Source organism: Vipera berus (genome assembly GCF_964194415.1).
Source record: "Vipera berus genome assembly, chromosome: 12".
Classification (NCBI taxonomy): Eukaryota; Metazoa; Chordata; class Lepidosauria; order Squamata; family Viperidae; genus Vipera; species Vipera berus.
The window spans coordinates 17,298,624-17,322,719 of record NC_138215.1 but is presented as its reverse complement, the minus strand read 5'-3'; the positions used below and the strand labels follow the sequence as shown (position 1 = coordinate 17,322,719).

The 24,096-nt window shown below is 45.3% G+C and overlaps 1 protein-coding gene across 17 annotated transcripts in view; it reads left to right on the top strand.

Annotated features, from left to right (window-relative positions):
- The window catches only part of CELF6 (CUGBP Elav-like family member 6), a gene marked incomplete at both ends in the record, with an annotated part of 109,445 nt that overhangs the window by 67,763 nt on the left and 17,586 nt on the right, over positions 1-24,096 (top strand). For 11 of the 17 annotated variants that reach the window (XM_081337765.1, XM_081337759.1, XM_081337768.1 and 8 more), the window contains one exon: positions 19,053-19,105. In XM_081337765.1, the coding sequence (XP_081193891.1) occupies positions 19,053-19,105 (53 nt within the window). The remainder of the gene's footprint in view (positions 1-19,052; positions 19,106-24,096) is intronic. The other 6 variants (XM_081337757.1, XM_081337763.1, XM_081337758.1 and 3 more) reach the window with 1 other exon arrangement.

Here is a 24,096-nt window from a genome sequence, read left to right as displayed (position 1 = left end):
CAAGGAGAGAAGCAACCTGGAACTAAGGAGAAACTTCCTGACAGTTAGACCAGTTAACCAGTGGAACAACCTGCCTCCAGAAGTGATGAATGCTCCAACGCTGGAAGTTTTTAAGAAGAGACTGGACAGCCATTTGTCTGAAATGGTATAGGGTTTCCTGCCTGAGCAGGGGGCTGGACTAGATGACCTCCAAGGTCCTTTCCAACTTTATTATTATTATTAAGTTTGAGTTTTGATGTGGCCATCACACTCTTGCCTTCTTCGCCCAACCATCTGACCTCCCAGATTGATAGTTGGTGCAAAATAAAAGAAGAATCTAATAATTGTAATACAAGCTTCCCAAGGAAAGATGGGCTGTTTACATAATAGCAGCAACAAAAAATAGTAACTAGAGTTTCTCAATGAACTGGCCCTTTGAGTGACCATGGGGCTGTCCAAAGTGGCAACAGTTGCCCTCTCTCAAAGATTGGAAGGGAAAAAAGAGAAGGTTTTGTGGGCACTGTAGCAGCCACGGCTGCAATAAAATGTTAGTGTGTGTGTGTGTGTTGGCAGCTGGCTGTCCTGTCCGTAACAAGCCACTGGTCAATTGGTATTCAGAGGATGGAGCTGGACAAGAGAAGTGTCTGGTTACTTTGCTACAAGCTGCTGCAAGAACACAGGAGAAAAAGAAAAGAAAGCTTGAGTTGAGCCCAACGTGAGGGCAGATCTGAAAGGGAGATCCAGCAAAGTCAGAACGGGGGAAGAGGGGAAGTGAAAGAGGAGCCCGTTCATCCAGTAGGCCTTCAAGGATCCTTCAAGGCAAGGCTGGAAGGTCACTTCTGTGGTCCCTAAATGGGTGGTCCATCACTGAGGTTTTCAAGAAGAGATTGGGCAGCCATTTGTATGGGAAGGAATAGAATCTCCTGCCACAGGGAGGGGGTTGAACTAGAAGCCCTCCCAGGTCCCTTCCACAATCCTTTGATTCTATGTTCTAATACACAGAAGTAGCCATCAGTCTCTCCACGTTCAGGGTCCAGATTGTGAGTTTTGTGACCTTCACACAGTTCCAACAACACCATCTGCCCACAAGGGGAAGAGAGCTACAGTATAAGCCTAGGGAGAAGCCAAACTTTGCTGACGGACTAAAAATATACTAGGGAAAGTCCTAGAGGATTGTCAACAAAACCTTGCTTAGTTAGTTAGTTAGTTAGTTAGTTAGTTAGTTAGTTAGTTAGTTAGTTAGTTAGTTGGTTGGTTGGTTTTAAACACTCTTTGTTTTTTCTTAGCTATCCCCAAGGGGCAGAAAATGAGTTACTTCAGAGTTCTAGAGTGCAGAGAAGAGCAACAAAGATGATCAGGGGATTGGAGGCTAAAACATATAAGGAACAGTTGCTGGAATTGGGTAGGTCTAGTTTGATGAAGAGAAGGACCAGGGGGGACATGATAGCAGTCTTCCAGTATCTCAGGGGCTGCCCCAAAGAAGAGGGAGTCAAGCTATTCTCCAAAGCGCCCGAAGGCAGGACAAGAAGCAACGGATGGAAACTCATCAAGGAGAGAAGCAACCTAGAACTAAGGAGAAACTTCCTGACAGTTAGAACAATTAACCAGTGGAACAATCTGCCTGCAGAAGCTCCAACACTGGAAGTTTTTAGGAAGAGATTGGACAGTCATTTGTCTGAAATGGAATAGGTTTTCCTGCCGGAGCAGGGGGTTGTAATAGATGATCTCCAAGATCCCTTCCATCATCATCATCATCATCATCATCGTTGTTGTTGTTGTTGTTTCTCAGCCTTGCCCACTTAAAGATGTGGGGACTTCAACTCCCAGAATTGCCCAGCTAGAAACACTGTCCTAGAGGGTGGGGGTCACAAACACCCACCCAGAATGACAGTGAGCGTAGACGCTCACCCCCTTTCTCCCTCCATCCGGCCCATCTCTCAGCCTCGTACCCAAAAAGTTCTCTGGCTCCCGAAGTTCAACATACGCCAAGCAGTTTGACATTTATAAACATCAGACAGTCCCGGAGAATCAATAGAGTTTAATAACCGGCGAGCAAAGCAGAGAGACACATCAAAATGACATTGGCCTGTTCAGTAAATGTTATTCTAAATCATACTCACTGGAGTTTTATTACATTAAGCCTATAGCATGGGAGCTGGGGAAACGAATGCCATCCAAAGCCCTTCTGCTCATAAAGGTGATTGGCAGCTTGGCGGAGGGACCCCACCTTTTCCACACACCCTCCCCAATCAAAGTAGCCGCTATTTGTTTCCACCGTGCTTAATAACTAGGAGAATCGAGGTGGCCCTTCAGGTTTTTGCACCTGACAGACTCCTAATTTCCTAAAGGACATTGGTGCGTTGGGCAGTGTTGAGCGTCAGAGCCTTGGTAGGGGCTTACGTCAAGAAAGCGGGAAGATCAGAATTGTTGAGCACTTAGTTTTCTTTAAATCAAATCTTTAAAACTTATTTTTAATGGACCAATTTTATGTTTATCTTTATTTCCTTTTATTAATGAATTTCTATATCATGTAACAATAGCTAAAGATCCTAGTGATGTAGAGATTTCATGGAAATTGTTGCAGATTTTTTTTTTCGCCCGTTGGAAATTTTACTTAACAAAAGCACCTTCCTTCCTTCCTTCCTTCCTTCCTTCCTTCCTTCCTTCCTTCCTTCCTTCCTTCCTTCCTTCCTTCCTTCATCTCTAAGGTTCTTACTAAACAAACTTTGTTTTTTTTCTGTGCTTTTTCTTTTCCAATTAAACAATGTCTTTTTCTCCAGCTTTTATTTGAAATGCCAGACTTCCTCTTATAAATTTCCTGGCCCTCTCTGCTTCACCAATATTTACATTACATTAATTTGCTTATATTACATTATTATTTAAAAAAACCTTCCAATTTTTACAGTTTACCACCCACATATACTCTTCTGTGGTCCAGGAGTACAGGCTGTCCCCTTTTAACCCTGATGCTAGAAACTCCAGCTAAAATATCATCAATGACTCATTCTAAAAGACTGGATTTCATCCATAAAAGTCAAAATGTGATTTGGATTTGCCCTGGCACTGAGGGGGTGGGGGCGGGAGAGAAGAGAATGTTTTTATAGTTGAGAGTCACTCTTAATGTATTTTTCAGAGCCTGGGGGCTACAATGTGGATAGAGGTCTGTAGGCAGGATTTTGCTTGGGGAAAATGACAGCCAAACAAGCCATCGTGGTCTTAAAGCCCCAGTGTGATGGGGTGTAATCAGGAGGGGGATCCCCAAGAAGGAGGGGAGGCATTCCAGAAGAGGAATAAGAGGCAACTCAGCCCAGATATCTTGTGTGTGAGAAAGGGGATGAAGAGAGACCCTCCTCAATAGCTCCCAGGGTATATTCTAAAGGCAGATGGTGAGTGTCCTCAGTCTGGCAAGATTCTGTCTATAGGTGTGGAAAAGTAAAGAAAGCAGCTGAGGAAAATTGCCACGTGTCATTCTTGGTTTGGGGCCTTGACATACGGTGAGGGAGGTATTCTGGGACTTGACGTTCACACCACAGTGGCTGATTTAATTCGGGCAGTTGAAGTCCACACATGATTTGATGGGATGGAGTGAGGAGATGGATCCCCAGGAGGGAAAGGCTGCATTCCAGAGGAATAAGAGGCAACTCAGCCCAGAGACCATGTGTGAGAGAAAGAAGGTAAAGGCAGACCCTCCTTAATAGTTCCCAGAGTATGTTGTAGATACAGATAGGAAAGTCCTCAGTCTGGCAAGATGTGCTGTAAGTGTGGAACAACAAAGAACTCAGCTTGGAAGAATCTCCCTGTATCTTTTGTTGTTGTTGTTGCTGTTGTTGTTGTCTGGGGCCTGTCATCCACAGTCCAAAAAGTTGATGTGGAATTATGAGCTGCTAGCCCACTGTGGCTTAGCCAGGAAACTGGGATTTAAAATAAACCTGAGTTAGCACGATCTGTACAAACGCACTCAGCATTTTAGTTCCAATATTAGCGGGGAGTAAATATTGACTTAAGACTCCTCCTCTTCTCTTAGAGACAGTTGCCGTTTCAGAAGAGACATTTTGCTTTGACAATGCGAAAAGCAATCTTCACCCTGCACAGGTGCATTGCAAAGCAAATGCTTGCCAAGGGAAAAATGGAGTTAATATATGTTGTGTGATGCTGGTGTGAAGATCCGCAGAGGGAGGGAGAGAATCTGAGGATTGTGGCTGAGCATCCTAGGGCATCCTGATCTCTGGATAAAATCTACTCAGGTTGCCTCTCCTTTCTCCATTCCTCTATCCAGCTTTTCCAGAGCTTCTAATTTGTCCAGTTCTTCTGAAAATACCAGTAGAAGAGAATATTTGTAGTTCAGGGTTGAACTGTGAATTCTGAGCTTGTCTGTTTTCTTGCAGATTTTTCATCACCCAACTGAGGAACACCATCAGTGTGAGATGATAGCACTGATGATGTTACCTAATTGGGTGGTGAAAGGTCTTCCAGAAAACCACCAAGAGAACACCAAGAACCCCCCTGTTCTGAAAATATCCTGAATTTGACCAAACCCCAATAGATCCTCTTTCATTCCTACAACAGCAGTAATCAAACATCTGTTTTGCTTTAGGTCCCACGCTTCTTTTTGCCACTGGCACCTACAAGGACCCTTCTCTTTGTTGCAATTATGTCATACTTACCCTGAATGTTCAACAAAGAACTTGAGAAAGTATTTTACATTCCTTTGTCTTCTTTGTTTTCTTCTAAACTTGCAGCCACCTTGCAAGATCAGATAGGTTGAAAAACACTAAGCGTTCTAGACTTGTTCAGTAAAGCTTCATCTAACACTCGTGGTCTTCAGCGGTGGGGAGGTTTACCCCACAGATCTGTCATTAGGAGAAGCTGTAGTTACGTCTGCCTAAGCCAGGGGTAGGCAACATTGGCTCTTTTATGACTCGTGGACTTCAACTCCCAGAATTCCTGAGCCAGCCATGCTGGCTCAGGAATTCTGGGAGTTGAAGTCCACGAGTCATAAAAGAGCCAATGTTGCCTACCCCTGACCTAAGTGCACTACCTGTGCTTCGCTTGTCCTTATACCGTTCAGATGAAGCCAATGGGACACCAGCCACAGCACCATCAGAGAAGATGGGAAGATACCTTCTCCCTGGACAGCCCTTTGGTGCCCAACCATCTTCTCTGAGAATACCAACACTCAACACTTTCAGTCAGGAGTTTTGCAAAAAATCCCACTGAGAAATGTGGACCTGAAACGTGGTGGAGTTCTCCTGCATACAAAGCAGGCATTCTAGAACCACAGCTCCTACGTACACTTTTCCTGCACCCATGCAGGAAAGTGCGTGGGTTTCCTTGATGTGCGCACTTTCCAGGCACCACGGGGGAGCCTTCCCTCAAGAAAGCCCCCCTTCTAAAAGCCACGTGAAGCAAAGCCAGCCCACTGCTTCTCCTTGAGGGCTCCAACTGGTTCCTCCGGCAGTACCAGGCACCAACCGAGGCTGCCACACACGCATTATGCTCGCACAGAATCCCCTCCTGGCTCTTTTGTCGGCCAGGGAACACCCTGGGAGGCATTTCTGTGTCTGTGCAATGCACAGAGAGAAACCTCTGGCTCCTGGAACTGTTGGGCGAGGCTTCAAAGCGCAGCTCCCTTGCACGCTTCTAGTCTGCAGATTTGCCACTAAGGGGAGGGATGTTGCCACCTTGCTCTGGGTACCCTCGCAGGCACATGCAGGCAAAGGGGATTGGCCTACGCTGGGTGCTGTTCTCACACCTCCCCGTCTTTCCACCACGATCCGAGCAGGCTCTTCGGAGACCCGCCCTTGCTTGCCTCAACTCTTTCCATCAACCTCCCCCAAACTACGATCAGCTGGCAGAGTGAATTGTTCATCTGTGTCCGCCTCCCTCAGTTACCATGGTTTCTCTTATCAAGCACATGACACATCTCCACGGCGACACTCGGGAAGCACTGGCTGTTGCCTGAGTGACAGATATAATGGTAGTGTTTGTAGGATGGGGAGGGCGGATCCAATGGGGAGGAATTGGGGGGGTGGAAGGAAAACAAGGTGACAAAGCACCAAGGGTTGGGCAGGGGCAGGAGGAGAAGGTGAGGGAGGTGCTTCTCCTTGGCGCACGTTCTGCAAAGCAAGACAGAGATGTGTCGGATGTGAATAATGCAATAATGCCATGCAGCAAATATCCCTTTCCATGGAGACACTGCTAATTTGTTTATTGGGTCTTCAGTCATGTGCCTTTCAGCATTACATCACCGGAGTAAAGTTCTCAGGTTTGGGAAGAGAAAGCCCCAGTTTGTTCTCCTTTGCATCCTGGGTTCTCCTCAAAGGACCGAGAAACCCATCTGAAATGAACGAAAGGCAGGACAAGAAGCAACGGATGGAAACTGATCAAGGAGAGAAGCAACCTAGAACTAAGGAGGAATTTCATGACAGTGAGGACAATTATCCAGTGGAACAGCTTTGCCTCCAGAAGTTGTGGGTGCTCCAGCACTGGAAGTTTTTAAGAAGAGATTGGACAACCCTTTGTCTGAAATGGAATTATTATTATTATTATTAATTTTATTTATATACCGCCCTTCTCCCGAAGGACTCAGGGCGGTGAACAGGGCAGATGTATAAAATACAAAAAATACAAAAGTTAAAAAGGAATTAAACATAATGCCCAAATAAAAACGATAAATACAAATGTTAAGAGCAATAAAAAACCCAACCCACCCCCTATCAGGCCAAGCCGGCTTGTTCAAACAAATGTGTTTTCAGATCACGTCGGAAGGAGCGGAGGTCGGGCGCCATCCGGAGCTCAACCGGCAACCGATTCCATAGCTCCGGGGCGCCCACAGAGAAGGATCTCCCCCTGGGGGCCACCAGACGACATTCTCTGATCGGTGGCACCCTGAGGAGGCCCTCTCTGTGGGAACACACAGGGCGAAGGGAGGTTGATGCCGGCAGCAGGTGCTCCCTAAGGTACTCCGGACCCATGCCATGTAGGGCCTTGAACACCATTACCAGTACCTTGAATCTCACTCGGAAGACAACTGGTAGCCAATGCAGCTCATGGAGTAGAGGTGTAACATGGGAGTATCGGGAAAATTGGAAGGGATTTTGGAGGTCTTCTAGTCCGGCCCCCTACTCAGGCAGGAAACCCATGGCAACACTCATTTCAGACAAATTGTTGTCCAATCTCCTCTTAAAAACTTCCATTATTCTAGCTGTCAGGAAGTTTCTCCTGAATTCTAGGTTTCTTCTCTCCTTGACTAGTTTCCATCCGTTGCTTCTTGTCTTGCCTTTCGTTCATTTCAGATGGGTTTCTCGGTCCTTTGAGGAGAACCCAGGATGCAAAGGAGAACAAAACCGCCTTCAGGTGGTTTGGAGAAGAGCTTGACACCACCACCACCCCGTTTCTTTGTGGCAGCCCCTTAGATATGGTATAAGTTTCCTGCCTGAACTGGTTAGATAAAAGTGATGGTTACTCTACAGGTAGTCCTCCATTTACAACAGTTCATTTAGTGACCATTCAGAGTTACAACGGCACTGAAAAAAGTGACTTATGACCATTTTTCGCAGCTACGACCATGGCAGCCTCCCAGTGGTCACAAATATCAAAATTCGGACGCTGGGCAATCAACTCACATTTATAACTGTTGCCGTGTCCTCGGGGGGGTCACGTGATCCCCTTTTGCGACCTTCTGACAGGCAAAGTCCATGGGGAAGCCGGATTCACTTAACGGCCATTTTACTAACTTAACAACTGCAGCGACTCGCTTAACAGCGGATACAAGAAAGGTCGTAAAATGGGGTAAAACCCGCAACCGGCTCACTTAGCAACAGAAATTTTGGACTCAATTGTGATCGTAAGTCAAGGGCTACCTGTATTTGTGTGTGTGTGTTTAATTCCCTTTGGCAACCACTGGGTCAAGCCTCATGGCAATACTGTTAAGAGGAGAAAGATGAACTAAACTATCTGCCAGTGTGTGTGTGTGTGTGTGTGTGTGTGTGTGTGTGTGTAAGAGAGAGAGATAAAGAGAGAAGGGGGGGGCAAAGCAAACTATTCTCCCACTGAACTAAGAAAACAAAGCCATTACAGAGAGAAACTTGACCAAAGCTGAGAAATGAAGAATGGTTTGACAAGGCACGATACACACTTCACACAGACGGCAGCCCTTCCTTTCTGGCCAAATACGTTGGGGCCGTTCATCTCAAAGTCACGAGGGTCTCGGGAGATGATTGGCACAAGACTGCTTTCTGCTAACGGTGGTGGGTGTGCTTGTTCTCTGATTTTGTGGTTTGGCTGGAGGCCCTTCTTAACCTTTATAGCGCACCGTTCTTTTCATGTGGAAAAAGGGATGTGCTTAAAGGATGGCCATCATTCTGGCACGGAGGAAGGTAAATTTTTAGAGTGTCCTTTTTCCTTATTTTTTCCTCAGTGATTGGAGAACCTCCTTTGTTCCTTCCTCCCTCCCCCCTCCCTCCCTCCCTTCTTTCTTCTTCCTTCCTTCCTTCCTTCCTTCCTTCCTTCTTTTTTCCTCTCTCCTTCCTTCCTTTTTTCCTCTCTCTCCCTTTTTTCTTTTTCTTCCTTCCTTCCTTCCTTCCTTCTTCCCTCCCTCCCTCCCTCCCTCCCTTCCTTCCTTCCTTCCTTCTTTTTTCCTCTCCTTCCTTCCTTTTTCCTCTCTCTCCCTTTTTCTTTTTCTTCCTTCCTTTCTTCCTTCTTTCCTTCCTTCTTCCCTCCCTCCCTCCCTTCCTTCCTTCCTTCCTTCCTTCCTTCCTTCCTTCCTTCCTTCCTTCCTTCCTTCCTTCCTTCCTTCCTTCCTTCCTTCCTTCCTTCCTTCCTTCCTTCCCTAGGGTCATTCATGAGCCCAGGACCTGAAGATATTACTGTGAGAAAGCAAGGTTGAATGGAGGTGTGTATCAGGATTGAACCTTCAGAGCAGCTTTTTAAAACTGTGCTAAGCCCATCCAAACATTATGTACTTCTAACGTAGCTTTTTGCCCGGCTACCAATGGGAAATTACGCCTCTGCAATATAGTGTTTTTCTAGTGATTTTTGGCAAAGAGAGCCCCAGAGAGGACTCTGAAAGGAGATAAAGACAGCCCAAAGGGTCAATTGGTTTGTTTAGGATTCTCCCCCTCCACCGTTGTGCATCTGTTCAGAAAAGAGGTGTACAAAACACAGTGATATTTATTGTTACCTGTTCCACTGTTGTCGTGTTGTTTCAAAATCTTATCCTGCCTCATGTTGACTGTTGCATTTCCACGACTTGAGGCACACAGAGAGGAAAGATTCGTCTTATCTGCCTTGGAGAATATCTCACACTGGGCTCACTCATTTGAGAGCAATTTATCTAATTTCACGCAGGGCTCTGCATGGCGAGAGGGGCAACTGCAAGAAATTCGGAACAGATGCCCCCTCCCATCCACGATTTCTGAAGGGCGGAAAACGTCCACATGCTACCGTAAGGGCAGCGCTGTCGCCAAGAGGCAACAGCACTGCTTACTCTAGTGTAACTGTACTAAGTGAAAGGCCAAATCCCCTCCTACTCATTCGTTCATCTGTATGGTCATAATAATTTTAAAAAAAGCTTTCTAACTTATGCAGTTACTTCCTTAAAAATTTTTTACACCTAAGAAATATTTTAGAAAAAATGTAGAAAAAAAACCAAAATAAAAAGGAGATAGAAAAAATGAGAATGAACAGAAAAGTACAGAAAACATGGAGTGTGTGTGTGTGTGTGACATCTGATTTTCTTCTCAGCCGTTCTAGTCTGATCAAATCTCTGTCTCTAAGACTACATCAGAAGCCTCTTCTTTCGATGACCTATTCTTCCTAAACACCAAAACCACAAATCACAAAATCATTTCCTCTTTTAAAGACCATAAAGGGTTTCCAGTGATGAATGTCAGGGATAACTTTCTCTACTCAAAGAAATCCTAACTTATTTATTCAAAGATGCTCATGTCACCAAACCCATCGGAGGGAATTTCAGTGTGTCTTTTTTAAATTGTTATTTTTTTTTTAAGGCAGGCATTTTTACCGCACGAAATGAAAATTGGATGACTTGAATAGAAGAAAACTAGGTAACGCGGCCGCCAAGGTTTGAACCTTTCTCTGAGCCTTATCATTCCCCGAGCTTGGCAGTTTGGTTGCAAACGTGTCGTCACCCTGCAAGGAAAGGCCATCAGTGTGCTTTGAATTATGCTCACCAGTCAGAGCACTGGCCTTTAAATACCTTTTTGTGTGATGCAAATTGGTATGACTGTTATTTGTTCGGATGTTTCCGAGTAACATGGCCGTGTTCTGACAGACAAACACAACTCAAAGCGCACTGATGACGTCTCCTCGAATGGTGATGAAATGTTTGCGAGCAAATTGCCAAGCTTGGAGATTAAACCAACCAGCCAACTATCAACCCAAGCTACTAATATTCAAACACATCTCAACCACTTATAATTCCAGATGTGATGGGCATGAGATACTCAGAGAGATTTAGCTGACGAAGTGACTACGGCCGCCATTTTCAGATGCTGCTTCTTTTCTTCCTCAGCCAGCCAGCCTTATGGCATCCTTGAAGAGAGAAAGAAGGCATCAACATAGGGGGTTTATCAGAAAGCAGAGTGATGGTTGCTTGGGGTTTCCCCCCCTTCTTTGTCTCTATTCCTTCTGCTGCCAAGCGTAGGAGGGAGACAAGAATTGAAGAAGTATGTTCACACCAATTGATTTCCGAAGATGCCTCCCCAAGCAGACCAGGACTCTCACGGTCCTGCTGGTGAGCAATTTGTCTTGATGAAGTAAACTTTCCACAAGGCAAGGAAATCTTCTTGTCCTCCATCTCAAAAGGGGTTGCTTTATTTTTGAGGAAGTGGGCTTCAGTAAACCATGGAAAGCTTCTACGGCGCTGGACCGATCAGTCTTCCAAGTGTTACAAAAGCACTCTGGCTGTTTTTATGACTTTGGGGAGATAGAGGAACACTGGGTTTTCTGGCAAGGAAAAGGTGCTACTTCTAGAGAATTTCAGAGACCCAGCCACTTGATTGTCTCTGGCTACAAACTAAATGCCAAGTGGCAGTGTTGTGGTTTTTTTTTTACTTAATTCAGTGTCATTAATAACACAATAACACTGTGTTATAAGAGCAGCGTGGCGGCCTAGTGGTGGAGACCCTTGCTTCCTACTTGGAAAGTTGAGAGTTCAATCCTAGGTAGCGGCAGATATTTCTCTCCTAGGGTGCAAAGAAAAAAAATATCTGCTGTGAACTCCACATAGGCATCAGGAAGGGCATCCAGCCAGTAAACTCTCAGCTCCATCCAGTCACCCCCAAATCTACCCTGAATTAGGGGGTTACAGGGTTGTTAAAAGGGGGGGGGTTCTTTTAGTTCAATGTTATTTATCTTGGGCAGAAGCTTCTTGGTCAATGCTGATAGACCTATAGTAGTAATGATTGGGATTACTACTGCTTCTACAACTCCTGCTACTACTGTTAAAACAATAGCAGGAATGCTATTAGAGAGATTTGGGACAAGTTTTCAATCTACTGGCCAGATTGAGAGTTTGGTGTCAGAATTCCTGAAGTGAAGTAAGAACAATATGCTCATCACGGCAGCTCATCCCAGATCACCCTTGGGGTTTGTGGAAAGTAATTATCTCCCCCTTCTGATCCTCCACTTTGCATTTCCCCAGAGTTCCCATTTTATATCTGCTTCTGCTTTGTTGTTTGTTATGGTTCGCAGCAAAACCCATGAAGAAGTCTCTCTCCCCCCCCCCTCCTCCTTAGCCTACTCCAGAAGTCCTTCCCCCAATTCTGTTAGAGACCAGCGGGCAATCCTGTTCATGAGGAAGGTCACTTCTCCACCGAGCCTAAAGCTAGTCATCTGAGTTCAAGAAGGAACCCACGGGTCATCCAACCTAGTCTTCTCTCCTCCTTCCATTGTGATAGGTTACAAACCCCATCATGCTCATCCTCACTGTGCAAGCTAGCTGGGCTTAGGGACGGTAGAGCCCAAAGATGCCAAGAAGGAACTGGTTTAGGGCCAGTGTCCGTATATTTAAGTAGCGCATGATCGGAAGATGTGGAGACACACACACCCAGGCCCGTAGAATCGCCAAGAGTCAGACATGACTGGATGGATAACATCAATCATCCTCATCCGTCCATCCTCCTCATTTCCATATGCTGTGAGGCTCAACCAAAAGGAGAATCTAGGACACCCTATCCCAAGCTAGTGCCTCTGGGGTGCACAGCCTCTAGAGCAGTGTTTCTCAACCTCAGCCGTGTTAAGACATGCAGACTTCAACTCCCAGAATTCCCCAGCCCAAAGCTGCCAGGCTGGGAATGACTGGCACAGTCGGATTGATCCAAGGGAACAATTGAGCTTTGCCGCAGAAGTAACTGGGCCAGCCACCATGCTGCCCTGCTGACTCGGTGCAGCTGGAACTTGCCTGTGGTTTCATGTGCCGCCTTGCGTTGTTAACGGGCTGACTGCAGGCTGCCTTGTCTCCTCAGGGACGCTCTCCTGCTGCCCATGTAATCTCTGTCAACAGGATTTAGGAAACATCCCTTGGGAACGCCAGAACTGGGGAAAGAAACACGGGGAGAAATAATTACTCCTGATTAACCATTAGCTCCGTCTCCACTTGAAGGAACAAGGGAAGATTCCAGAGAAGGGGTGGGCAGACTCCCAGGGGAAAAATCTCGGTGTTTGTGTGTCTCTCTGTGTGTGTCTGGGTTGCATTGGAGAGCTTCAAATACATAGGCAGCTCCTGTGTTTTAACCGCTGAGCCATCGCGCCCCCCCCCCCAAATAAAATAAACATTTGTAATAAGCTATAAAAGACAATACCTTGTTTAATGTAAGCTATTCTCCCTGCACGGATTTATTTATTTATTTACTTATTTTTTTAAAAAAAAGTCTTTTGTTTTTCATGTATTTTAAAAGAAAGAAAGTAGACACGGAGGAAAACAGAAGTGTAGTTGCCCAAATGTTGGCACGGAATGTGGCTCCCCTTGTGTGTTTGTGTGTACGTGCCTATTTATGCTACAAATGCTTCGATGCTGCTCCGATCATATAGCCTCTAAGCCACTTAGGGCATAAAATAACGCCTATTCTGCATTACAATAAATACAAATTCATCAAAAAATATAAATATGACACTAACAACCATAATGACGACTAACACAGATTCATAATAGTATGAACGATGTCCTAAATTTATAGTATAACATCGAGCACATAAACACACACAGATTCTCCAGACCATGGATATTTTAAACGATTCTGGCATAGTTCTGGCAAAAAACAAACAACCTATTTAGCTCTGCATTCTTCATGAAATTCCTAATTTTATTGATTGATTTTATTGTTGTTGGAACATGGGACAAGCGAAAGCATCTCTGTGTGTGTGTGTGTGTGTCCCCATGACAACTCTTTTGTTCTTCCTTTTCTGTCTAGGATCCTTTTGCAGCTGCTTCTAGACCAGGATTTCTCAATCTCAGCAACTTGGGAATAATTAGAGCAGGGGTCGGCAACCTTGGCTTTTTTATGACTCGTGGACTTCAACTCCCAGAATTCCTGAGCCAGTTAGAGGCATGCTGGCTGGGGAACCCTGGGAGTTGAAGTCCATCCGTGATGCTGAGGTTGAGAAACACTGCTTGTAAACTGATGTTTTGGATGCTTCCAGCTGGAAATATAGATTTCACCAAGTCCTTGTTATCTTCTGCTTCCTAGACAGCCCTTGTCCATTGGATTTGGACAGGGAGATCAGGGATTTATATGCTGTGGTCTTTATTATTATTATTTTTTAATTTGGAAAGCCGCCTGGAGACACCCCCCTGTGTGAGCTAGGCAGCCATATAAACCTGTTTAATAAATAACTCAGCGTCCTCCAACCTGGGGAAGGACATGCACATGAAAAGGATGAGTGCTCTTTTTGAAGGAAGGTTGGTGCAACTGGGTTTAGGTTTGCCTTTGGCCCCACGAGTGGCTCTCTAGACGAAGAAAGCCGAGCTAGTGGAGATACAGGCTGGATCCTGGTCTCGTAAAAATTCCCCTCGGTGTCAGTTTGACTAATTTGTTAGTCTTATCGCTGGCAGGATTCAGCGTGCCCATCAAGGGCGCAGGCCCATAAAACTAATGTAGTGAGGAGGCAGCCTGAGGGATGATAGATACGGCCCGCCGCCTGGAACAAGCATTAGCTTTATGAACCGGGGGTAATTGAAGGGAAATATTTGTCATTGGTCTCTGGCGGACAAGAAGTTCGTGGCAAACTTTCTTGACTGGCAGGGGTGGGTGGGCGGCTTGTTCCTCTTCATGCATGTTGATCAGGAAGGAGAAGAAGGATCAAAGGGGCTTTCTCCAAAAGACAACTGGACTTTCTTGGTTTTTCTCCTTGAAAACGTTTCACTTCTCATCCAGGAAGCTTCTTCAGTTCCTCCAGGGGGAAAAAGACCAAGAAAGTCCAGTTGCTTTTTTTTTTTGGAAAAGCACCTTTGGGACAACCATGACTAGATGATTGAGAATCTCCATAGACATCTTGAAATCCGGTGTGTAGGCTTTAATTCCCAGAGCTCTCAGCAATGGTCCTGCTCATTAGGGAATTCTGGGAGTTGAAGTCTGATATCTGAAGGAAGGTCAGGATGGTGATCCCTGTATTCATCTATAGCTAAGTGTCCTTTGAAGGCCAGATGGTTCCTGCTTGTCAGGATCAGCCCCAGATAGTGGAGATAGTGATAGGTTTCCAAATGAAGATCAGTTCAGGAAAAACCACGGGAGAATGTCCTTGTGCTCCTGTTCTGGATCTCCCAAAGCTTTGAAGTGACAAATGAACAAGCTGGCCAGAATGGATCTGTCATCTCCTACAAGCTCTTTGGTATCGTCCGGCCAACTCTTCTTAGATTCTTTGTAGTCATTCTTAATTTGGATCACAAAAAAGAAAGTGTGAGGAATAGTTTCTAGGAAGAAAGGTTGTGGAGAAACCTGAACCCCAGGTAGCCTTCTGGAGAAATGAATCATCAGAAGTGCCACCTGTTCTGTCCCCTCTCATACTTCACAGGGTGCAAAGAGGACAAGACGCAGAGCCAGATGCAAGTTGTTATCTGAAGGACCTGCTAAGTTCTCCTATAGATGAGAACACACATACTCAGAACTGAACTGTGCAGTTTTTGGTCCTCTCTGAACTTGATTGTTTACATGCAGATGTTTCATTACCTAACTAGGGAACACCATCAGTGTTAGTGGGTGTGGAGTTTGCTCCTTGTTTATATACAACAGCTTGCCCTTCCAGTGTTGGTGGGGGTGTGGCTTTCTTCTTGGTAGTTCCTTGATTAGGGCATTGTTTTCTGCTTGTTTCTCTGTCTGGTGTTAATCCCTGATTATTATCTTAGGAATTAAGAAGGAAACAAGACCAAAACACATCCTCTCCAGCAAGCAACACCCAGATAATCAGGGATTAAGACCTTACCAATGGAAAATTAGTTGGTCAAGGCAAAAAAAAATCGCCAAGATTTTTTTTCTTTGGTATCATAGTTTGCTATGTGGAAGGCATGAAAAAAAAGGGGAGAGCATTCAACCACGTCATAAATATACCCATAAAAACGAAGGAGAATATTTGCTTGTTTTCTTGCAAGAAAACAAGCAAGCTCAGAGGACCCCTCATATACCCAGGATTTAAACATTCCAGAGGGGGGAAATGAGGTTATAATGAATAAACTAATTTTGTGGATTCCAACTGTGTTATCACTTGATGGGATGAAGAGAAGAATTGTCGGTTGTCTTCAATGATCAGAAACATTGCCATACTGGAGAAGGATATTCCCTTCCACTCTAGAGTCATGATGAGCAATTGACTTGACCAACAGTGGAGGGCCAGGGTCTCCGAGAGAAGAAACTTCGCCACACTATGGAAGATCAGATGCTGGGAATAAATTGAGGCCAATTTTGTAGAGGTACTTACGAAGCAATGTGATGACCATCTGCCAGGGAAGCTGTAGTTGAATGCTACAAGCGGAATCTGGATTGAGCAGGGGGTGGATTAGCAGGACACCAAGACACCTCCCAATTTCAATGGTATTATTCTGTAACTCTACAACCTATCGCTTTCCACCACCCACTTAAACTCTTGATTGTTCTGCACACCACATTTCCCAGCCTCCTGACACATCCAGGTTCAGCAGGTCTGTTCTGCTTTCCAAACTGGACAAAAGTCCTTCTTGTTAAGCTTGGCAAATCCCAGTCATTAAGAGAGGAATTGACTCTTTATTGAGTAGCTGACTCTTCCCAAGAGATGTAAGCTAGTCTGCCAAATCGTAGCTTCCCTTGCCAAGATACATCAGAAACTTGTGGTGCCAAAGAATAGCTTAGAAGTTTGCAACTTAACTTGTCACTGGTGTTCCTTCACCAGCTGGTCTGTTAGCCTCAGGCAAAAGGGGCGGAGCTGGTTGTGTGAAATGCCAGGGAGTAAGTTAGGAATGTGCAAAATCTATAAATATTAAATAAGTATAGAAAGCGACTTCAACTTTCAGCATGTCCTGATTACTAGATATTGGTTGCTTCCATGTTCTCAGGAGAGTATTTTTTATTGGATGGTCTGATTCCAAACACCGTCAGCCCGACTAGGTAGACTGAATTCGGAAATCAACACCATAGCAAGGCTAAAGCTACTTTCATAGAGGTGGGCTATAAAAACAGAATTTTGCAAAGTCTGATTATGCTGGACCTCTTACACTCAGGGAAGCATCTGCCTGAATCACATCTGAATGTTATCTGGATCTTCTGGGCTTAAACAATGTTTCAACCCCTTTTACCTAGACAAGAGTTCCTGCGTGGTTGTACTGAAGTCATCTTTCTTTCTCTACACCAGTGTTTCTCAACCTTGGCAGCTTGAAGATGCAAGCATGGGAGCCAAAGTCCATATAATTTTGGGAGCTGAAGCCCACATAATTTGGAGAGTTGAAGTCCATTTGGGAAGTTGAAGTTCATTCTGGGAGTTGAAGTCCTCACTCCCAATTCTGGGAGTCGAAGTCCATCATATGCTGACTGGGGAATTTTGGGAGTCAAAGTCCTCACATCTTCAAGCTACCAAGGTTGAGAAACACTGATCCACGGAATGTCAGGCTGTTGAAAGGTGGTGTACATGTTCTGTGCTGCCTAGTCTTCTGAGGCTACTAAGCTAGTTCTTGACTAGTTCCTGAGACCAAGGTCCAAAAAATTGCTTCCAGCAAGAGTCACCACATGTTCCAGCCATGCTGGGTGTATGTGTGTGGGTTTCTTTGAGATGGTCAGGTGTGGCGTGTGGGATGTATGTAGATGTATGGCTGTCTGTTTGTCCGCAAATGCTGAATGCAGGACTGGATGCATCAGTATCCATTCATCTGTCGCCCCAATCAAGCGAAGGAGCTCTAATTGACTTTAATAGCCATCAAATGCCATCAACAATGTTTCTTAATACACAAATCAATTAGCCAGTCTGATTGGCAGGAGGAGAGTGGTCAGGTGGCGGAAAAAGGCAAGAGAGGAGCTGCACACAGCCGGTTGAGGGATGCTGGGAAAAGCATCCTTCACCGTGGCAACAGAGGCGGCTTTGCAAACAACACTGTGGTACCCTGGAGGCTTCTGTATTCAGTTCATGTTACTCTCTTAGCTTGATGTTCCAGGCTATAAATGTAGCATTTATCTTTTTAGCTTGCTCCAATCCTGCCTCCTTAGGAAGTGGCTTAGATAGAAGCAGTCATGCTTGCATGAAGTGTTGATATGCGGACGGTTTCTAGTTCAACATTTTGGCCAGCTCTTTAGACCAGCATCTTTCAGGAAGCCTTTTCCATTTTTTCACTCACCCATCCACCCACCCTGGGACTAGGTTGCATTTTCACACAACCTCCAGACTGGCTTCAGTCATTACAATAAGCCTCAGTCTGCTCAACCGTTGTTTATTGAATGCTTGGGTTCCCATCACACCCTAAGCCATGAAGCTCAGTTCATAAACCACCGTGGCTGAGTTCATAGGGCAGGCTAAGCTAAAAACAAACAGACAACATATTATTATGGCGTGGGAACCTCGCCACAGTCAACAGGCTGGGGCTGTTTTCTGTCCATACTAATTTTGTTTCAGAGTATTCCTGTCTTGTGTTGGCTAAACTCCAAGCTTTCCCAATCTTGCAAGCAGCTTCCTCTTGAATCTAGGATGATGATGCTCGATCGGTCCAAAGCCGTGTTTCTCAGCATTAGCTACTCTAAAATGGGTGGCTTTCAACTCCCAGAGTTCCCCAACCGGCTTGCTGGCTAGGGAATTCTGGGAGTTGAAGTCTTCGCCTCTTAGAGTTGCCAAGGTTGTGAAACGCTGGTCTAAAACTTCACATTGGGGAGAATAAGTTAGGCAATTGTTGAGACAATACTAGTTGTGAGACAGGTAGCAAACAGTAACTTTCCATCGAGAAAATTAAGGTCGGGGGGCCACCCATTCCGAAATTATGTTGCATAGAGGTGAAGCTTGATAGAAAAGCTAAAATTGTACAGATCTAGAATAATTGCTTGTGTAGACTGAAGTGCGTGGAAGCCAATTCCTCAATGCAGGATTTAGAGGAAAAAGGATCAATTGAGATTGTTGCAAAGGTTCTTAGGAGTTACCCTCCCAAAATGTAGCACGCAATCTTCCTTTCTAAGGCTTTTTTTCCACTGGTCCTTTTCTGGAACTCAGAACCTTTCTTCTTTCATTATGGCAGTCTGATTTATTTTAGGGTTGATCTTTGCCAAGTGATCCAAAACCTATCTTGTCTGTTTTGTGGCGACATTACCTGCTCACTATGGGTCCTAGCATGGAACTACCAAAAAAAACTAAATTGTTTCTTTCTTTCTTTTTTTTTTCTTTTCCATCGTGGTGCTCAGTCAATTTCAACAAAGGTGCTGCCGGAAAAATGAGCCACAAGGCTGAATTTCCAGCATCTATTACGGACGCATACACATAGAGGGCTGTGGATAGTATCTAAATCTGGACACGCACACACACCCCAGTTCAGAAAGATGGGTTCGTATTAGAACATGGAACGACTCTAGACAAGCCTAGAACCTCACCAATCCTTTCTGTGTTTCCTTTGGCAGATGAATCGTCCAATCCAAGTGAAACCAGCAGATAGCGAAGGCCGGGGAGGTAGGTGGCTTCGTTGTTTTTTTTAAAAATAAACATTCTTTGTAGGCTCAGCCAATTTCTCCAATGGGTGGTGCAGGCAGCCAGGTTGGTTTAAGTCAGACATGTCAAACACAAGGCCCGGGGGCCGGATCCGGCCCGCGAAGTGGTTTCATGTGGCCCGCGAAGCCATCCTGGAAACAGTGAGGGAACGGCCCCCACTGCCTTGGCCCAGAGACCCCCCCCTTCTGCCAGAGACCCTCAGATCTGTCCCATTCCTGCCCAGGCCCCCATAGGCACCCTTGATGCGAACGATGTAGAGCTGGCCATGCCCACCCAGTAGGCCACGCCCACTCTAGCCTCGCCCACCCGGCCCCTTGAGGGCAACCGCAATGCTGATGCAGCCCTCAATGAAATTGAGTTTGACACCCCTGGTTTAAGTCATCTTTGAGGATGATGTGGTTGACCTGCTCTCGGTGTGGTTTAGAGCTCATGGGTGAGGGATGGTCCCTATGGAGGGGGAGAACAGTGTGATGGACCACAGTGAAACGGTAGTGTCCCAAGAACGAAGGGAGCACATTACAAAAAGGGGGGGATGAGACAAGAGCCCAGCCCAGAGCTGGATATGAGACAGACAAAGAGAGTTGGGGTAGCCACTTCTTAGAATCTCCCAGGGTATATCCGTTAGGGTTCGAGTAATATAGGTTTGGCCTGGCAAGATTCTGTCTTCCTGGTGTGAGCAAATAAAGAACTAGACTTGGGCTGGATTGTTCTATGTCATTCTTGGGTTGGGCCTGACATCATCCTTCTCAGGCAAGAAACCCCATTAGGTGAGTTATATCTGCTTCAGGCTACGAGATACATCAGAATCTTACACGTTTGAAGGTACGAACTTCTCCGCCACCACTTTTAGCCATCCGACTAATTAGGACAAACCCTAATTTTCTTTCTCTGACCGCTAAACAAGGGTGGGCTCTTCCTTCTCTTCTTTGATCTTTCCCTAGGCCAGAGGTCCCCAACCTTTTGAGCACCAGGGACCGGTTCCGTGGAGAGAGCTTTTTCTGTGGACTGGAGGGGGTGTGTATTGCCTGCATGCCACGGATGGGGCTTCGCTTGTTTGCATGGACCAGTTGCTGGCATGCTGGTCCACAGACCGGGGATTGGGGACCCCTGCCCTAGGCAACTTCTCTTCCCCGCTTCTCTCAAGGTTTCCATTCCATTACAATGTTGGGGCAGACCAAGAGAAACTATATTCTCTTCATATTATCATGTCCGAGGCCCTTGAATCAAATTAATATCTTGGTTCTGCATTCTGTGCCACTGTAGTCATCCTGTCTTTGCTTTTCCCTTCAAAAAACAAAACAGAATTGGAATTAATTGGCAGGTCTTGGAATGGTGCCCTTCCTTTCCCAGAAGGCAAATTCCATTAGAACTTCAGAAGGAGCCTACTAGTAGTGAAGGTCACCCAACTCTGGGCCCAATCCCACAGAGAAATGGTGGAGAACAGAATAAGAATAGAATAACAGAGTTGGAAGAGACCTTGGGGGTCTTCTAGTCCAACCCCCTGCTCAGGCAGGAAACTCTATACCATTTCAGACAAGTGGTTGTCTCAAATGGTATACAGGGTTAGGCAACCTTGGCTCTTTTATGACTCGTGGACTTCAACTCCCAGAATTCCTGAGCCAGCGTGTCTCAGCTTGGAAATCTCTCCCTTTCCCCTCAGCGTGGCTGGCTCAGGAATTCTGGGAGTTGAAGTCCACGAGCCATAAAAAGAGCCAAGGTTGCCTACCCCTGGTTGTTGTTGTTGTTGTTAGTTGCGAAGTCATGTCCGACCCATCGCGACCCCATGGACAACGTTCCTCCAGGCCTTCCTGTCCTCTACCATCTTCTGGAGTCCATTTAGGCTACCCCTGGTATAGGATGCCAAAGATCCCTTTAGCTGTTTGTGTTGAAGAAGGACTTGAGGACTATTTTGAGGGAATGCTTGTATTTGGGCACCAGTTCTTGTAGGAAAGTAGAGTTGATGACTTTAGCAGACCCTTCAAGTCTCAGATTGCGGGATTCTGGGTAAAACAGGAACGTTGCAAATCTTTGCAATTTGCCGATCGTCACAGTTTGAGTAAAGATGGTCCAAGCGGAGGAGACAGCTTAGCTCATAGAGACGCAGAGTCCTAGGTTAGTTGCAAACCTTGCGATCCTTTGAAAGCCCCAGGTCTGGTATCGGACAATTTCTTCTCCCTTGTAACACAAGAGTTTGTGGCGCTTGGGCTGCACTGTTCTGCTTCTGTTCAGACCAGTGGCATTTTTGTAATAGCAATCTCTCCACTGGCTACATTTAAATTGGCACTTTTGATACTTGGCCGTTGACCTTAAGGGCAAGATACACAGTTTGCGGTTTTCCACAGCAGTGAGCATTTCAGCAATTAAGCCAACCTATGTAGGGGAAGAAAAAAAAAACACCCTAGTTTTGGAGCGGCAGGCGCAGTGGTGCTGCTGAAACCCATCAGGTTGAGCCCTGAGCAGTGTCTGCTGCCTCCTCTCCCCATTTTGGATGCAATTGTAACAAAAAGCAAACATGGAGGTAAGAAAGAACTGACCGATAGCTCTTGTTGCGGCACAGACAGTTTGATCTTTCAACTTTCCAGGCATTTAAGGACCTAAAAGCTGAACTCTTAAGACCTCTGTCCACTCACCGGGCACGCAGAATCACTGAATTTTAATCACATTTAAATGATATTTAGCTTTTTTTTTCCTGACCCCACCCATTTCTGGAAGCGCAGCTTTAAAGATTTCACCACCAAAGCTACACATTAGCCTTGGATCCAAGAGGGTGAGAGATTTACCGTTTACCTAAGAACATTTGGTGGTTGCATTAATTTATTTATTTTGTTCAATATCTAGAAATATGTGCAGGTCCACATTATATTCCAATAGAGATTTGCATGAGAATGGAGAATTGATGGTAAAAACAACTAGGCATCCTCGGCACACCTGAACCAAATCCCATCTTGGTTTGCTGTAATTTGGCCAGGATACTTTGGGCGTAACATCTAGGCTTAGCGCACAGTGACACCCAGCCTCTTAAGCCTTTGGAATTGCTGTTCGTGGCTGACTAGCGCCCTCTAGGGGAATGTGCTTGAATTTAAAAAAACAAATTGGAATCTCAAATACCGTAGCAGCATTTACAGCCGGATTCAAGTTTTGCCAGAAGCTTCAGGTCTTGGAGAACCGATAGGAAATTCTCAACATCGCAAATCATGAGGAGGGTGAATTATTAATGCCTCCCCTAAGCTGTCTACTTAAATAAATGCCACTACCTTACGCTCGATTTGAGGAAACAATTCTTTCCTCCTTGCCAAAAATAACAGCCTTCCAAATGCTGGGTAAGTTCATTTCCATTTTCAATTAGAACAAAGCAATCAGTGTTAGCAAAAGGAAATGCAAATTTGCCCTGATTCTGCATGGATCTGTTGAAGGATTATCGTTGATATTATGACGGTGATAGGTGGTCACACATGCAGCCAGATGTTTAAATCGGATTTGGCATTTTTATCCACCTATTGAGTCCTTCCTGAGGAGAGACAGTTGTTTTTTGATGATATTATTAGCAGTAGTGTTATATACACGCAACAATGTGAAATCTCAGCTGCCAGTTCTTTAGCTGGCGCTGGCCTTCACAAACTGCATTACAACTAGGATGTTGTGTTGCATTGGCGTAGTACATGGGTGGCTATTTAAGATTTGGGACAGCTGGTTGGAGGTGAGTTAGCACAGCCTGTCCACTGTTCCAAACATCTCCCTGTTTGCTTGATAATGAGGAGGGGGATTTACCAAATCTCAAAGTAGAAGACCTCTCAATTACACATCCAAGGTCTATTTGCAACCATCTCCTCTTTTGGACTGAGGTTCAACCTCTTTCTGCAGAAAATCATCTCTTAGCTCTGTTCTCTAGACTTCAACTGCAGATATGAGGAATTTCTTGGCCTGTAGATCAGGGGTGTCCGACGTTGGCCACTTGAAGACTTGTGGATTTCAACTCCCAGAATTCCTCAGCCAGCCACTCTTGAGAGCTGAAGTCCACAAGTCTTAAAAGTTGCCAACTTTGGACACCCCTGCTCTAGATCTTTCTAAATACAATTCTGGGCATTGTTCAATTGCAGCTGAGCTGGTTGGAACTCCTGGGAGTTATCGTTTTGATCAACAAGTGGAGAGTCACAGATTCTCGGCTATTCTTGCTACTTGCATGGCATGTATCCAAGGTGTATCTTGGTGGACTTCTCATCTGAAATTTCTCCCTCCTTTCCGGTCACTGCACCTTATTCCCCAGGGTTCTGCCTACAGTCGAATGTACGTAAGGATTGGTCTTTTATTCCTAGGTCCTGATGCAGGGTAAATAATCTATTCCAAAAGAGATGTAGTTATTAAACACAACTCAGCTAGTGCCAGCAAAAGCTCCAGGTGTCCCAGAGGGAACAAGGAAATAAATTACCCACTTACAGAATGTAATTGGTGAGGGATTAAAAATCAATGGCTAGAACAAGATAGTAGTTTTGGCTAGGTTCTTTGGAGAAGGAGCGGGAAAAAAAATATCCTTTCTAAGGAGACAACCCGCTCCATCTTTCAGTCCATGGTTGCCAATGTTTGGACATGAGCCATCCTGCAGGGTTTTTTTCTGGAGAAATATCAGGAAGATGTTTCATGAGCGTCAAACTCATGGAGTAATAGCTAGTTAGCCCCAAGGGCAGTCTGGAATAACTAGTTCTGCAGGTGTGGTAAGATCAAAGGGTGGATGCAGAAGTGAGGAACCTCAATGAAGGCTCCAGAAGTTCAGTAGCCCAAATCCTTGCCTTCTGGAAAGATTTTCAAAGAGAATGTGTGTGTGTGTGTGTGTGTGTGTGTGTGTGTTTCTGAAAGGGCCCATAGGAATTAGCCAGTGTGGTGCAGTGATGATACCATTAGACCAGGGGTGTCAAACTCAATTTCATGGAGGGCCGTATCAGCACTGCGGTTGCCCTCAGG